This window comes from Xyrauchen texanus, chromosome 30 (genome assembly GCF_025860055.1).
Source record: "Xyrauchen texanus isolate HMW12.3.18 chromosome 30, RBS_HiC_50CHRs, whole genome shotgun sequence".
Taxonomy (NCBI): Eukaryota; Metazoa; Chordata; class Actinopteri; order Cypriniformes; family Catostomidae; genus Xyrauchen; species Xyrauchen texanus.
The window spans coordinates 6,468,184-6,484,994 of NC_068305.1; the positions used below are offsets into that span (position 1 = coordinate 6,468,184).

Consider the following 16,811-nt stretch of genomic DNA (forward strand, 5'->3'; position numbering starts at 1 on the left):
AAAATCATTACCCTGGCGCGATATCAGCCCAAGGATTCATGCTGATCTTGTAAAATGAATGATGACCTCAGCAGGATTCTAACACATTCATTTGAATATGAGAGGCAACAACCAATCAGCATTCTCACTCCAGGAAGAGTGATTATCTTAGATAACCGAGGAATGTTCCTGAATTGGATCAGATGGTGTGTTGGTGTGTGAGGAGGCTTGCTGACGTCAAAACCTGCTTACATACCCACACAAGAGTTCCGCACACCATTAATGACTTTCGTATGGAGCCAGGAATATAAAGCACAAGTGGGCACAGCCTCGCTGCCTGCCATCTGCTCTGTGTGTGGGCATGTTGCGTTGGAGGAGGACTCCACACAAACTATGTTTCAAAACCTAGTGGGCTGCCTTGTTGTCTACTGTCTATCTCATAAGGCAACATCCTAACTAAAATGGTACCTCAGAAGTGACTTTACCCATTTAATAATGCTTTCAATATTAACATAAAAAAGTGCTTCATATGATGAAGTAAAAATATTTTGGTTTGACTTTAAGGGATAGTTCACCAAAAAATGTAAATTCTCTCATCATTTACTCACCCTCATGCCATCCCAGATGTGTAAGACTTTCTTCTGCAGAATACAAATAAAGATTTTTAGAAGTATATCTCAGCTCTTTAGGTCCATACAATTAAAGTATATGTGACCAAAACTTTTAAGCTCCAAAAAAGGAGATAATGTCAGCATATTAACCACACTCCAGTGGTTTCATCAATGTCTTCTGAAGCGATCCAGTTGTTTTTGGGAGAGAACAGACCAAAAGTATAACTAATTTTCCACTGTACATCTTGCCATTGCAGTCTCTAGGCATGATTGTGAGTAAATAATGAAGTGGTGGTGGTGTAGTGGTCTAAGCACATAACTGGTAATCTGTTAATCAGAAGTACACTGGTTCAAACCCAACAGCCACCACCATTGTGTCCTTGAGCAAGGCACTTAACTCCAGGTTGCTCTGGGGGATTGTCCCTGTAATAAGGGCTCTGTAAGTCGCTTTGGATAAAAGCGTCTGCCAAATGCATAAATGTAAATGTAAATAATTTTTGGGTGAATTAACCCATTAAGATTAAAAAGAAAAATATTGACAATCACATGAATAAATAAGGTTACACCAACAAAACCAATTTTAAAGGAATGTCCGGGTTCAATACAAGTTAATCTCAGTCGACAGCATTTGTTGCATAATATTGATCAACACAAAAATTTATGTCCCTTCTTAAAAAAAAAAAAAAAAATGCAAACATCAAGGTTAACTTGCAGCAAATTGTCCATTATTGCCAAAGATTTGCTGCATGTTCACCACTACCGGTGAAGAGCTGCAAACATTTGCAGCAAATCACAAGCTCATTTGCATGAGAAAATAATTAGTGGCGAATTTGTGGCAAGTTTGCAGCTAATTTGCAAGAACTATAGATTTTTTTTAAATGGGTGCCACAAAAGTTGTCAAGTGAGCTGAACTTGTATTGTACCCGGAATTTTCCTTTTAAGAGTTCGATCAAGTAGAAATAATAGGGCAGGGTAAAAATAAAGATTTTAAGATTAATTGTGATATCGATTCTTCAATTACTTGATTACTTTCACTTTATAATTTACTTCCGTTTTGGTTGTGTTGATTATTATATCTGTTAAACATATTGCAATTGAATTGCATAGTTTAGGCAGTGTTGTTAGTTTTTTAAATAAATATTTTGATAATGTAACAAGTTAGAAGGTTCCCTGTATAATTACTACATTATCTGACAGAGAATTTCTTTCATTTTGAAGCAACATTATAACTGAAATAGATCCAAATTATTCACAAACGAATCAAATCAAGAGCTAATCGGTTCAAATCAATTGAAATGTATATCAATAAACAACCTGAAGAAATAGTTACTTAAGTTAATAATTGCAGGGGTTTTTTAACCACTTTTTACAGTGTAAACAGCAACTCGCACTTTTTGCGATTTAAATTTGTAATAATATTTTTTAAATAATTTTTTTATTTCTGCTTCTTTACATGACAATTAAATAATAATTCTACTAATACAATAAAACATAATAGGCATTATGAATATTTTAATAATAAAAATAACAATATTATTGTTGAGTCAAATATGCAAAGCAGAATGTTTCCAAAAATATTTGTGCCACAAGAATGTACCATTTTGCCCAAATGTTAGTCAAAATGATTATTGGTCTGACTCAGCACAGCTGACTTCAAACTAACCAACTCTGAGGTGAATCACAACATTACAAACTACAAACGAAGCAGAGAAGTATTTGAAAATGTTGTACAAACAGTGTATTGAACGTCTTTTATTGTATGCATGAACCCACAAAGCATTGCAAATTATGTAATCGAAATAAAAACTATGAAAATCTATAAAACTATTGATTTTAAGTTATATAAGTATAGAAACAATACATTTTAAGCATATTGCAAAATATTTATATTAAAAATATGTAAGTAGAGAGTGTTTGGAGGTCTACTCGATTCACAGTGCTGGGTCGTTGTCATAGTCATTGCTGGGCTCGTTTTGCACGCTCTCTAAACAGTGATTTTCTAGCGTAATTCTTCATCAAAAATTCGGCTATAAAATACTTTTTTTTACAAATGAAGTTGAAATAATGCAGACTGATGTTTTCAACAGGAGCATATACAAGAGATTAACAAACTCTGAGCTCAAGATAGGTTTGTCTTTAAATGTTTGAAAGTTATCGTTAATAATCAATTCTCCTTTGGAAACAATGAATGGGGTTTTTATATCTGTAATCCAACTGTTGCGCTCAATAGATTTTGGTTCTTAGCATGTTGCTAAGCTAACCGTACAATGCTGTTATGAAAAAACAAAAAACAGAGCCAACACAAATATTGGGTAAAATTGTCTTTTTAAAAATTGTATTCAACTATTTTTATCATTACTTTTCAATATTGAATTAAATATAAGTATTTTTATTTTGTTTGATTCGTTCACCATCTTGGATTAAGGTTTTACTGAGCATGTTGCAATGCATGATGGGATTGCATTCTCCATAAAGGATTCATGCAATGCTGCCTTTGTATTTGGCCAAAAGAATCTTTACCTTTTGGAACAGCCTTGGCCTCAGGAGCATGCCTATGAAGCCTTCTAATGCAGTCTATGTAGGCAGCTCACTATGGTTTGGAACAGAGCCACAACAAAGTCTTTCTAGCAAGTCAGTCCACTGTCGGCCATCTTTAGAATGCTATCGGAAGGCTATTTCCAGTCATGCCAGGGCAGCTCCTATCTACATGAATGGGGAAAGACCGAAATCTCAAAAACGGTTGTTGATTACGATCAAAGAACATATTTCAAATCAACAATAAAATTTGATTAATATTGGAATCCTAAATGCGCATGGGCGTTAGTAGGTTGATTGACAGGCGATGTCTGTATCTAAAAGGCTTCCAACTAAAGGCACTTTTACCTGTAAGGCGGGATTTCCTTTCTACATCCGTTGACCGTGGGCGCTATAACTTCTCGCTGGCCATTCCAGTTTTTCCCATTCATATAAATAGAAGTGGCCCATCTCTGCTAAATAATCTCTGGCCACACACACACACACACAGATCCTTTTCTCTCTGGCTCTCTCACCCACTATTTCTGACTCACGACTCGAATACATCATCCACTTCCTGTTTCTCTATACAGTTTGATTGACAGGAGAGGATTTGTCCAACCCGACACCCCACAGCCTGCAGCCCAGACAAACGGCACCGGTGCTTGCCCCTCCAATCAAGTCCAGAGTCAAATGGTAGGACAACAAAACTCTGACCTCTCGCCAAGAGTGTATGCGTGTGTCCAGACTGCTGTAATTGTCTCTGTGGTGGACTTTTAGAAAAGAATCTCTCTTTAAACAACCTGGTTTATTTAAAGTGATAGTTCACCTTATCTCATCATTTGCTCACCCTCATGCCATCCCAGATGTGTATGACTTTCTTTATTCTACTAAACACAATCGAAGATTGTATTTCTCAGCTCTTTAGGTCCATACAATGTAAGTGAATGGGTGCCAAAATCCACAAAGGGCAAAATAAAAGTACTCCAGACAACAGATCAATATTTAAGTCCTTTTTGTTTTTTATTATAAATTATCCCCCCTGCCCAGTCAATTTCCACTTTACTTTCTCATTCTCCTGTTTTTGGTGATTCACATCCTTCTTTAATTTTGCCCCCTAATGGCAGAGAGAAAAATTTATGACAAAACAAAATACATAAATATTGATCTGTTTCTCACCCACACCTATCATTTCATGTCTGAACACATGGATTTAACCACTGGAGTTAATGGATTACTTTTATGATCCCTTAATGTGGATTTTGGAGTTTCAAAATGTTGGCACCCATTCACTTGCATTGTGAATACCTACAGAGCTGAATTATTCTTCTAAATATCTTAATTTGTGCTCTGCAGAAGAAAGAAAGTCATACACATCTGGGATGGTATGACGGTGAGTAAATCATGAGAGAATTAACATTTTTAGATGAACTATCCCTTTAATCTGTCTCCTAACATTGTCCAACAATTTATTCATTGTCAGTTCAAGAACTGTCATGAATAAATGTAATATGCTATCACATCTCAAATCACAATTCAATCTGTGGTGGAAATTACATTTTTTGAACAGTTTTGGAATAAAATTACCTACTATTTTGTTGTGCTAAGGTTAATGTCATATTGTGTATTTTAAATATCCTAAATACACACAATTAAACAATACTTTTACTACTTGATGATTGTTTCTTTCACTGTTTGTTTAGATAATCATAGTTTAAAAAACATATTTCATATTTTAAGATGGAATGTCTGGGACAATGGTAAAACAATCGAATCTTTATAAAAATAGCATTTTAAAAAAGCAGCTTAAATAAAAAGTACTGTGTAGACATGGTAAATCATCAATTATGTACAAACAACTTCAAGGTTTTTAGAACAGCATCATTTAGATTCTGGCAACATTTATTTGAATATCAGATGTAAAAAGGCTTCTGTGGTTGACAAAAATCCCTGTATTAACTTGATGGGAATGTTATCTTGTTCCATATGTGTCATGCACTGATCAATGTGAAATACCTGTATTGTTTGCATAGACACATGTGATCAGTGATTTAAATCATTTGTTAGACACATATTGACAGAGCTGCATTAATATGAGTTTGAGACAGTATGGGCTGATGAGACAGCACTCATGAATACTGATGGCTCACTCTTTGCGTTCAGTTTCATCAGCCACTAATTTGATGGCAATTATTAAATTATTCCCTCCATATTTTATTTTAAACAATGTTTGAATTATGTATATTTGACATTTTCCTGACTTTTCCTTCCTTGTTTCTTTACACTTACTCTCTAAACTTCTTAACCTTCTTACATGTGAATTTTAAGATTTCTTTATTTTCAAAAGTTCTAAAATGTTGCCATTTATTTATATTTCTTTTCTTGTCAAAATGCCTTTAGTTCCTTCTTAGGAAAGAAAACAAAGCAATGTGTAACAGTAATGTTTTATTACCTTTTCAAAACAAAGCCTTCCACAGTATTAAGATACCCTTAACTAAGCTCCGGCCCCCTTGGTTACCATTGCTCGCGCTGACAAGCTTTGCAGAACTTCCCATAGGAATGAATGGGAGATTACCATGAATGGCGGAATTGACTGCATTCTTATGTGGGCTGGAATGAAGAGTGATGGTTTTTTTTTTGTAAAATAAATTGAGAAATTACAGTAAACGATTATCACTGTCACATAAAAAGAGAAAAGCTTCATTTGATGGCGATTACAGATATGATTACATTAGCTTAAGTAAACAAAACTGCTAATAACATCTCATAACACACTCAGTATAATTTTGTGAAGTCTATTTACTATCTACTTTACCTACAAATGGCTCATTTATAGTTGTCTCTGGGATAGGATAAATCATTAAAATTACACACTTCACCTTTAAGCTAACCACCAAAAACTCCTTTTCTCTGACCTGATTTTTTTCAATAACATTTTGTCCTCTTAAAACTTTGGGTCTGATTTTCTTCCACCTTTCCCCTCTCTCTCTTTCACTCTTTCTCCCAGTGTGATCAAAACCAATGCATTCAGAGCACCAAATTCGTTTTGCAGGCCGCCACCAACCCGCTCCTCCACAGCCAGCCCATCATTTTGGGTGGAGGACCTGCCCTGCAGTCTAAGACCTCTCTGGGAGGCCCTTGTTCCACTCTAGGGCCCTCTCAGCCCTCGCTACCATCCTCTATCCCTGGCCTGAGCTGTGGGGGAGAGCTTTTGGCCCTGCGGGACTCAGAGATCCACTGCCACCATCACCTCCACCATCAGCATTTCATCAGCCCGGAGGAAACGCCTTCCCCGCCTGCAGCGTTGCCCTGTGCCACCCACCTGGGTCACCACATTCACCCGGCACAGCTCTTTGACCCAGTCAACCAGGACTCGCTTCATGAAGACTCTGTGCGAGGTTTGGTGAAGCTCAGCTCGGTTTGAACTGGTTTCAATGCTGAACTGGACAAAAAGACATATTTAACACGCATACAGCATCCTCTACTGGAAGTTAATAATACTTTGATGGAAGCAGCAGCCCTTAACAACTTCTTGAGTACCAAGTGAAGGCCAAATATTGTCTTCCAACTCCAGGATTACACAAGCAAGCTGTTCTCAATAGTAGCTGCACTAAAAGTGGCTTTTGGAACCGTGAATACCCACTTTTTCAGTCTTGGTTCCGGAAGTATTTTTCCCATACATTTTCTTCATAGACTTTTAAAACAATCTTCAATGAAGAGTTCTAAACCATGAAACAATCCAACCAGCTCTGAGATGAATCACATTACAAATTTTGATTTAAAGCAAAAATGTATATAAAATTTTAAAAAGACAGGTACCAGACTGTGTGTTTATATTCTTTAATGAGGGAATGAACTACTCATTTCACAAAGCATTGTGAATGACATAATCGAATCAAAAATGTCGGTACAATACCACACCATTGACTTATGGTCATTAATGATACATACACACACACACAATATGTATATGTAAGTGTGGTATATCTAGGTGTGTGTTAAGTAATTTTAATGCACGACATGGAGGTGAAGAACCACATCCGCAAAGTGCATTTGAATGGTTTAGCACACACCTATCCTTGGATTATCTCGCTTATACCATGGTCACTTGCCAGCATTGCAAAAACCAATGACAGCTGTAAATATTCAGTGCAAATTTCGACTGGAATAACAAAAATGGCTAACTTTATCTACGGGTCGCTAGATCTTGTGTTCTACCCATTCTAAATCAGACACGGGGTTGTGCGGTAATATCACATTTATTTTGAATAAATGAAAAGCTGTATGAATAATTGGAAAAATTTACATGGATTTTTTGGAGACAACACACTCTGTAAAAACTGTGAAATAATATGCACAATCCAAAAATAATAATAGCCACAGAATGTAGAAAGGTTGGCACTCCTAAGAACGCATAATATTTGATTTCCATTTTTTGTCATGTTTTGTTTTGTAATGAGGAAAATCCAGCACTTGGCATGTGACAGTTGTAAAAGTGGCACTTACAGTACATAATGAGGGGAAAACCCATTCAAAACACTATGACACCTGCAGACTTTGACCTCTGAGACATCTGTATCCATTAAGAATGAGATCGTGATATGGCCTTGCGTGATTGTTAAACTGCAGAAGGCTGCATTTTATAAAACAGTCTGCATTCAGCGCTTCAGTCAGTGATGTGTGATCAAGCGGCGCCCTCTAGTGGGTGTGTGCTAAGCAGTGCAGCAATTTTAGATTATGTTTATCATATTAAATTAAAATCTTCTTGTGTTGTGGGTCAGCGAAGGATGCATTTGATAGGTCCCGGTTTTCTTCTCACCCCCTCCATGCTAATAGAGTATAGCTGAATTTCAAACCATACTTTCCTTACTAGGAAAATGTTGGTATATTCTAATTATCTACAGGTTGGACTCAATAATACAGGGCTAATGTACACTGGTCTCTCTTCTGATTTTTTCCTGATGGCATTGGATGACTCTGTTTTGTTCTGTGATATGATGGTTAATCCTGGCTCTGAGGCTCATCAGACTTGATACACTATAATCACATCCAGAGGTCATTTGAACAGGCATAAAACTCTCACAATGTCTCATTACGGAGGACAGCAGAGTGGAAATACCTTTGCATTAAATGGTTTTAAAGCACATATTACGGCCAACCAGAATTAAGTATTTGAATAGACCATAGTATAAAATATATATATATATATGCCTCACACAGCAGGATCGTCTTGCCTCCTGTGTGAACATTTTGAGTCTACATTGGACAAATTGTTAAACTCAATTGAAAAATGTAGTGCAGTGGACTGTAGGCAACAGTAGGCTTATGTTTAATGATAGGGGAATAAAGCAAACAATATCTTGTATTCTAAAGCCACTTTTTGTAATGACTAATAAATGCTTTACTGGTATTTGAATTATCTGAATTATTATCTGAATTAAATGTTAAATGTATAGTGGTAATAATTAAAGCCAATTATAAGTCTCATATTATGCATATATATATATATATATATATATATATATATATATATACAGTGAGGAAAATAAGTATTTGAACACCCTGCTATTTTGCAAGTTCTCCCACTTGGAAATCATGGAGGGTCTGAAATTGTCATCGTAGGTGCATGTCCACTGTGAGAGACATAATCTAAAAAACAAAATCCAGAAATCACAATGTATGATTTTTAACTATTTATTTGTATGATACAGCTGCAAATAAGTATTTGAACACCTGTCTATCAGCTAGAATTCTGACCCTCAAAGACCTGTTAGTCTGCCTTTAAAATGTCCACCTCCACTCCATTTATTATCCTAAATTAGATGCACCTTTTGAGGTCGTTAGCTGCATAAAGACTCCTGTCCACCCCATACAATCAGTAAGAATCCAACTACTAACATGGCCAGGACCAAAGAGCTGTCCAAAGACACTAGAGACAAAATTGTACACCTCCACAAGGCTGGAAAGGGCTACGGGAAATTGCCAAGCAGCTTGGTGAAAAAAGGTCCACTGTTGGAGCAATCATTAGAAAATGGAAGAAGCTAAACATGACTGTCAATCTCCCTCGGACTGGGGCTCCATGCAAGATCTCACCTCGTGGGGTCTCAATGATCCTAAGAAAGGTGAGAAATCAGCCCAGAACTACACGGGAGGAGCTGGTCAATGACCTGAAAAGAGCTGGGACCACCGCTTCCAAGGTTACTGTTGGTAATACACTAAGACGTCATGGTTTGAAATCATGCATGGCACGGAAGGTTCCCCTGCTTAAACCAGCACATGTCAAGGCCCGTCTTAAGTTTGCCAATGACCATTTGGATGATCCAGAGGAGTCATGGGAGAAAGTCATGTGGTCAGATGAGACCAAAATAGAACTTTTTGGTCATAATTCCACTAACCGTGTTTGGAGGAAGAAGAATGATGAGTACCATCCCAAGAACACCATCCCTACTGTGATGCATGGGGGTGGTAGCATCATGCTTTGGGGGTGTTTTTCTGCACATGGGACAGGGCTGACTACACTGTATTAAGGAGAGGATGACCGGGGCCATGTATTGCGAGATTTTGGGGAACAACCTCCTTCCCTCAGTTAGAGCATTGAAGATGGGTCGAGGCTGGGTCTTCCAACATGACAATGACCCGAAGCACACAGCCAGGATAACCAAGGAGTGGCTCTGTAAGAAGCATATCAAGGTTCTGGCATGGCCTAGCCAGTCTCCAGACCTAAACCCAATAGAGAATCTTTGGAGGGAGCTCAAACTCCGTGTTTCTCAGCGACAGCCCAGAAACCTGACTGATCTAGAGAAGATCTGTGTGGAGGAGTGGGCCAAAATCCCTCCTGCAGTGTGTTGCAAACCTGGTGAAAAACTACAGGAAACGTTTGACCTCTGTAATTGCAAACAAAGGCTACTGTACCAAATATTAACATTGATTTTCTCAGGTGTTCAAATACTTATTTGCAGCTATATCATACAAATAAATAGTTAAAAAATCATACATTGTGATTTCTGGATTTTTTTTTAGATTATGTCTCTCACAGTGGACATGCACCTACGATGACAATTTCAGACCCTCCATGATTTCTAAGTGGGAGAACTTGCAAAATAGCAGGGTGTTCAAATACTTATTTTCCTCACTGTATATAGTGAATTATCTTTACTAAGGAGACGTCCAGCAAATATTCATATATGTGATTAATTGCATTTTGATCAATTAATCGGCACATCATGTAATTTATTAAATTACAAATTTGAATCGATTGAAAGCCCTATTAATTATATAAAAAATAAAATGTAAACTCAAATAGCCATGCCGCTAGACTGTATATAAATTCAGAAGGGTTATCAAATTAATTACATAAGCTGATTAATTAATCAAATTATTTGCATATCAACATTTGCTGAAAAGGCCCCAAAATAAATGATATATATAATATAATTATATGATAATTATCAAAATAATTGTAAATAATTCAAAAGATATAACATTATTGTGGCAGATGATTTATGCATTGATTGGACCATATGGAGAAGAAAAAAGTTGCTTTAGATGTTAACATATTGTTTATTTTATTTTCATATCATTGAACATAAGACTATCGCTGGCCTTCAGCCTACTTACACAATCCATTTTGCTATTGAGTCAATCTGTCCGAAATAGACTTGATGGCTTTTCTCACAGGACGCCTTCTTGAGTTATATCTGTACAAATTGCGCCTCGCTGTGGTTGCATCACATTTCACTGGTTTTCAGGGTGCATTCTGGTGGTACTTCAAGCTTGAATTGGTTAGTAGGAAAATTCTTTATTAGTGCATAATCAATTGCGTTATATTTTATATAAATAATCACACTGAATTGACATATTAAATCAACAGCGTGTGTGTGTATATATATATATATATATATATATATAATCTTATGCTGATGGTGTGTGTGTATATATATATATATATATATATATATATATATACACACCGATCAGACACAACATTAAAACCACCTACCTTATATTGTGTAGGTCCCCCTCATGCCGCCAAAACAGCGCCAACCCGCATCTCAGAATAGCATTCTGAGATGATATTCTTCTCACCACAATTGTACAGAGCGGTTATCTGAGTTACCGGAGTTCTCCTGGGATTTTCACACACAACTAGGGTTTACTCAGAATAGTGCCAAAAACAAACAAAAAAATAAATTGAGAAGCGGTTCTGTAGACAGAAATGCCTCATTGATGAGAGAGGGTAACAGAGAATGGCCAGATTGGTTCGAACTGACAAAGTCTACAGTAAATCCGATAACCACTCTTTACAATTGTGATGAGAAGAATATAATCTTAGAATGCTATTCTGAGATGTGGGTTGGCGATGTTTTGATGGCACGAGGGGGACCTACACAATATAAGGCAGGAGGTTTTAATGTTGTGGCTGATCGGTGTGTGTGTATGTATATATATATATATTTTATATTAGACACGCAGTACTGTGCAAAAGTTTTAAGCATTTGTGAAACATGTTGTAAAGTGTGGATGTCTTCAAAAATAATGACATAAATAGTTTTCATTTATCACTTCATACAAAGTCCAGTAAACATAAAAAAGCTAAATCAATATTTGGTGTGACCACCTTTGCCTTTAAAACAGCACCAATTCTCCTAGGTACACCTGGACACAGTTGTACTTGGTTGCTTCTTGAAGAATTCGCCACAGTTCTTCTATCAGTTTAGGCTGTCTCAATTGCTTCTGTCTCTTTATGTAATCTCAGACTTACACGATGTTCAGTGGGGGACTCTGCAGGAGCCATGACATCTGTACTATTCTAATCTTTTCTATTTGCAAAAGTAATGTTTGGGAGTCTAACATTAATATTTCCTATTGACACACTGAAGCTGAAGATATACAGGTGAAACTCGAAAAATTAGAATATCGTGCAAAAGTTCATTAATTTCAGTAATTCAACTTAAAAGGTGAAACTAATATATTATATAGACGCATTACAAGCAAAGTAAGATATTTCAAGCCTTTATTTGATATAATTTTGATGATTATGGCTTACAGCTTATGAAAACCCCAAATTCAGAATCTCAGAAAATTAGAATATTGTGAAAAGGTTCAGTATTGTAGGCTCAAAGTGTCACACTCTAATCAGCTAAACACCGCAAAGGGTTCCTGAGCCTTTAAATGGTCTCTCAGTCTGGTTCAGTTGAATTCACAATCATGGGGAAGACTGCTGACCTGACAGTTGTGCAGAAAACCATCATTGACACCCTCCACAAGGAGGGAAAGCCTCAAAAGGTAATTGCAAAAGAAGTTGGATGTTCTCAAAGTGCTGTATCAAAGCACATTAATAGAAAGTTAAGTGGAAGGGAAAAGTGTGGAAGAAAAAGGTGCACAAGCAGCAGGGATGACCGTAGCCTGGAGAGGATTGTCAGGAAAAGGCCATTCAAATGTGTGGGGGGGCTTCACAAGGAGTGGACTGAGGCTGGAGTTACTGCATCAAGAGCCACCACACACAGACGGGTCCTGGACATGGGCTTCAAATGTCGTATTCCTCCTGAACAACAAACAACGTCAGAAGCGTCTTACCTGGGCTAAAGAAAAAAAAGAACTGGTCTGTTGCTCAGTGGTCCAAAGTCCTCTTTTCTGATGAGAGCAAATTTTGCATCTCATTTGGAAACCAAGGTCCCAGAGTCTGGAGGAAGAATGGAGAGGCACACAATCCAAGATGCTTGAAGTCCAGTGTGAAGTTTCCACAGTCTGTGTTGGTTTGGGGAGCCATGTCATCGGCTGGTGTTGGTCCACTGTGCTTTATTAAGTCCAGAGTCAACGCAGCCGTCTACCGGGACATTTTAGAGCACTTCATGCTTCCTTCAGCAGACAAGCTTTATGGAGATGCTGACTTCATTTTCCAGCAGGACTTGGCACCTGCCCACACTGCCAAAAGTACCAAAACCTGGTTCAATGACCATGGTATTACTGTGCTTGATTGGCCAGCAAACTCGCCTGACCTGAACCCCATAGAGAATCTATGGGGCATTGCTAAGAGAAAGATGAGACATGAGACCAAACAATGCAGAAGAGCTGAAGGCAGCTATTGAAGCATCTTGGTCTTCCATAACACCTCAGCAGTGCCACAGGCTGATAGCATCCATGCCACGCCGCATTGAGGCAGTAATTAATGCAAAAGGGGCCCAAACCAAGTACTGAGTACATATGCATGATTATACTTTTCAGAGGGCTGACATTTCTGTATTTAAAATCCTTTTTTTTTATTGATTTCATGTAATATTCTAATTTTCTGAGATTCTGAATTTGGGGTTTTCATAAGCTGTAAGCCATAATCATCAAAATTATATCAAATAAAGGCTTGAAATATCTTACTTTGCTTGTAATGAGTCTATATAATATATTAGTTTCACCTTTTAAGTTGAATTACTGAAATTATTGAACTTTTACACGATATTCAATTTTTTCGAGTTTCACCTGTATATAATCATCTTAAGACAAATGCTGTTGTGAAACCTCTTATGTGCCTAAAACTTTTCCACAGCATTGTATATAATACATAAATACATACAGTGGTGGCCAAAAATGCTATATATATATATATAGCTATATATGCTATATTTTATCAAAAATTCACTTCAATCTAAACTTTTATTGAAGTAAAACAATTGAAAGAGGGGAAATATCTAAATATTAAACATTTTTCTCCAAAATACGTTGGCCACAATTATTGTCACCCCTAGAAATTCTTATGAGTTAAATATATCTGAAGTATATTCCCATTTATATTTTACATTTTTTGTGCACCGGGGTGACTAGGAACATGAAATTGTTAAGCCATGATTTCCTGTTTCACAGGGGTATTAATATTGAGGTAACACACAGGCTAAATTCCATTAATCATCAATCGCAGTGGATTAGACTAAAGAATATAGTTCTGATGTGCGGCAAAATGTTGTTGAGCTTCACAAAATGGGAAGTGGCTATAAGAAAATAGCTAAAGAATTTAAAATGCCCATTTTCACCATCAGGGAAATAATAAAAAAAGTTCCAATCAACTGGAGATCTTAAGAATTGGCCCAGAAAAGGATGTGTGTCTATATTGTCTCCACACACAGTGAGGAGGATGGTTCAAGTGGCCAAAGAATCTCCAAGGATCACAGCTGGAGAATAGCATACATTAGTTGGGTCTTGGGTCAGATTTTTGGGGAGGATTTCAAGACGAAAAAAAAAGCCTCTGCTCTCATCCAACAAACTGAAGTGTCTTTAGTTTGTCAGACACTACTGGAACTTCAAATGTGACCAGGTTCTATGGTCAGATGAATAAAAAAAAAAGAGAGCTTTTTGGCAGGAAACATCAGAGATGGGTTTGGTGCAAACAGAGATGAAGTACCCAATGCCCACGGTTAAATGTGGTGCTGGATCTTTAATGTTTTGGGGCTGTTTTTCTGCCATAGGTCCTAGACATCTTGTTTGGATACATGGTATCAGAGACTCTAACAAATACCAACTGATAAAAAAATCAAAACCTGCCTGCCTCTGCCAGAAAGCTTATAATGGGCTCTGGTAGGATCTTCCAACAGCACAATGATCCAAAATCAACACAAAAATGGTACACTGACTACAAAATCTAGGTTTTGTCATGGCCATCCCCATCTCCTGACCTGAACCCAATAGGAAATTTGTGGGGTGAACTGAAGAGTCCATCAACATGGACCTGGAATTTGAAGGATCTGGAGAGATTCTGTATGGAGGAATGATCTCAGATCACTTGCCAGGTGTTCTCCAACCTCATTGGGCATTATAAGGGAAGACTCAGAGCTGTAATCTTGGCAAAAGGAGGTTGCAAAAAGTATTGAATGGGTTTTGGAGTAAAATATTTATTTAATTATTAGATATTTCCCGTGTTTCAATTGTTTTACTTCAATTAAATGTTAGATTTTTGTGATTATTTTTTTTTTTAAAATGAAAGATCAAAAGGATAAACAATGCAGATTCCTTTTTCACAGACTTTGCTCATATTTACCAAGGGTGCCAATATTTTTGGCCACAACTGTATGTATGTATGTGTGTATGTATATATATATAAATAAATAATGTATGTATGTGTGTATGTATGAATTAGTGGGCCGATTTGCGTTTCCATGGTAACAGCCAATTATCTGATTGGTGGATCTCTCTACGGTTATCTGGGAATTTGGTTATCAAACTAGATTTATTTTTAAAACACTGACTTGTGGATTCTACAGAAGCATACATTATTGTTTAACAATCTCAGAGCTCATGGTAGGTCTGCCTTGAAAGGCATATACATTATCATTAAAATGTACTTTCTCTGCAGAGAAAATAAATGGGAGCTTTATCTCTGGAAACCGATTGTTGTGCTCCATTGAAAAGGCACAAAGAGGGCGTTGCCTTTTGTAAGATGTTAGACAGTCCATAGGCACAATAATTTATGGACAGTGTTCCTATTTGACAATATCTGTTCATTTGTGGTCCTCAAATACAACCTGCACTTGTTGATATGACAGAGAATTTCTTCACTGTTAGTCTGTATGTACAGCCTGTGATTGCCAGTTTCAGAAACTCATATTGTCTCAAAATCTGATGCGTTTTGAGACAATATGAGTTTCTGAAACTCATACAGCGGTAGAAAGACAACTTTAATGCAACGTCACTGCCTTTATCTCTCTTTGAGGTTCTGTTGACAATATTAGTGGTATTATCTATGACAAATATGCTTTAGTTATATATTTGGGTATCTAATGCATCCATTCAAACCAGGTGACACTATGGTCATGTGATTATGTGCCAAAAGCAGTTGGTTTCATTTGCAAATTTGGAATATTGTGGATGTTAATAAATTCACAACTTTTTAAGGAAACCCTCACAGCTTTGTTTACTTGCCTCATTAAAAACCATTAACAGAGTTGAACACTAATCCACTGTGATACATGCATGTATTACATGTAGACTATATTATATAATAAAATCACAACCTTCGCACTTTAACGATCACACTGGGTCATATAGCAAACGGCAGTCACTTATTTCCAGGGGTTTCAGTACAGCGTAAAAATGTGACGTGGTAGTGTAGGCGTTCTCCTAATTCAAAATTTGCATCAACAAAAACATTTACCGATTTCCCTATTTTGTCTTAGATTCTCCATGGCTGTTCCATCAGTTTGCTGTCGCTGTTATGAAAAGCCCGCGATGAAAATATGAAACGCCCGCGGAAAGAAGGCACTATAATGCGCATTTGTTTTATGTCATGGCCACGCCCCTTGTGCGTCGTTGTACTGAAACCCCTGTACTTTAGTGAATGCCTATAGCAAACTGTTTATACATCAGAAAAACAAGCGACACTTCCGTCAAAATAAAAGCACGATTCCAAATAAAAGCTAGGCTCCTGAAATTGAAGAAATTGCAACAGAAATATTTGACAACTGTATTTAATAATATTAAAAATAATAATTATAATAATACAAATTAAGCACTATATCACAAGCAAGTGTTTTTGTACTAAAAAGTTTGTTCAAATATGCAATCGTACGTTGAAATATAAGTATTCCATTTTCACTTGTAAAATGTTTTTAAAAGTTTTAATAATTAATTTGATTAGACACCATTTTGATGACAAAATTAAATTAAACTTTAAAACATGGAATTCTGGGAAAGAAAAAAAAAGACTTCAGAAAAAATTAAACAGGT

The 16,811-nt window shown here is 36.8% G+C and overlaps 1 protein-coding gene across 3 annotated transcripts in view; it reads left to right on the plus strand.

Annotated features, from left to right (window-relative positions):
- LOC127624017 (palmitoyltransferase ZDHHC14) overlaps positions 1 to 16,811 on the plus strand; it is an 85,751-nt gene that overhangs the window by 53,190 nt on the left and 15,750 nt on the right. Inside the window, exons 8-9 of one of the 3 annotated variants that reach the window (XM_052098618.1) lie at positions 3,698 to 3,800; positions 6,112 to 7,295. In XM_052098618.1, coding sequence (XP_051954578.1) covers positions 3,698 to 3,800; positions 6,112 to 6,528 — 520 coding nt within the window. In that variant the 3' untranslated portion in view covers positions 6,529 to 7,295. Of the gene's footprint in view, positions 1 to 3,697; positions 3,801 to 6,111; positions 7,296 to 16,811 lie in introns of those variants that run through there. The other 2 variants (XM_052098619.1, XM_052098620.1) reach the window with 2 other exon arrangements.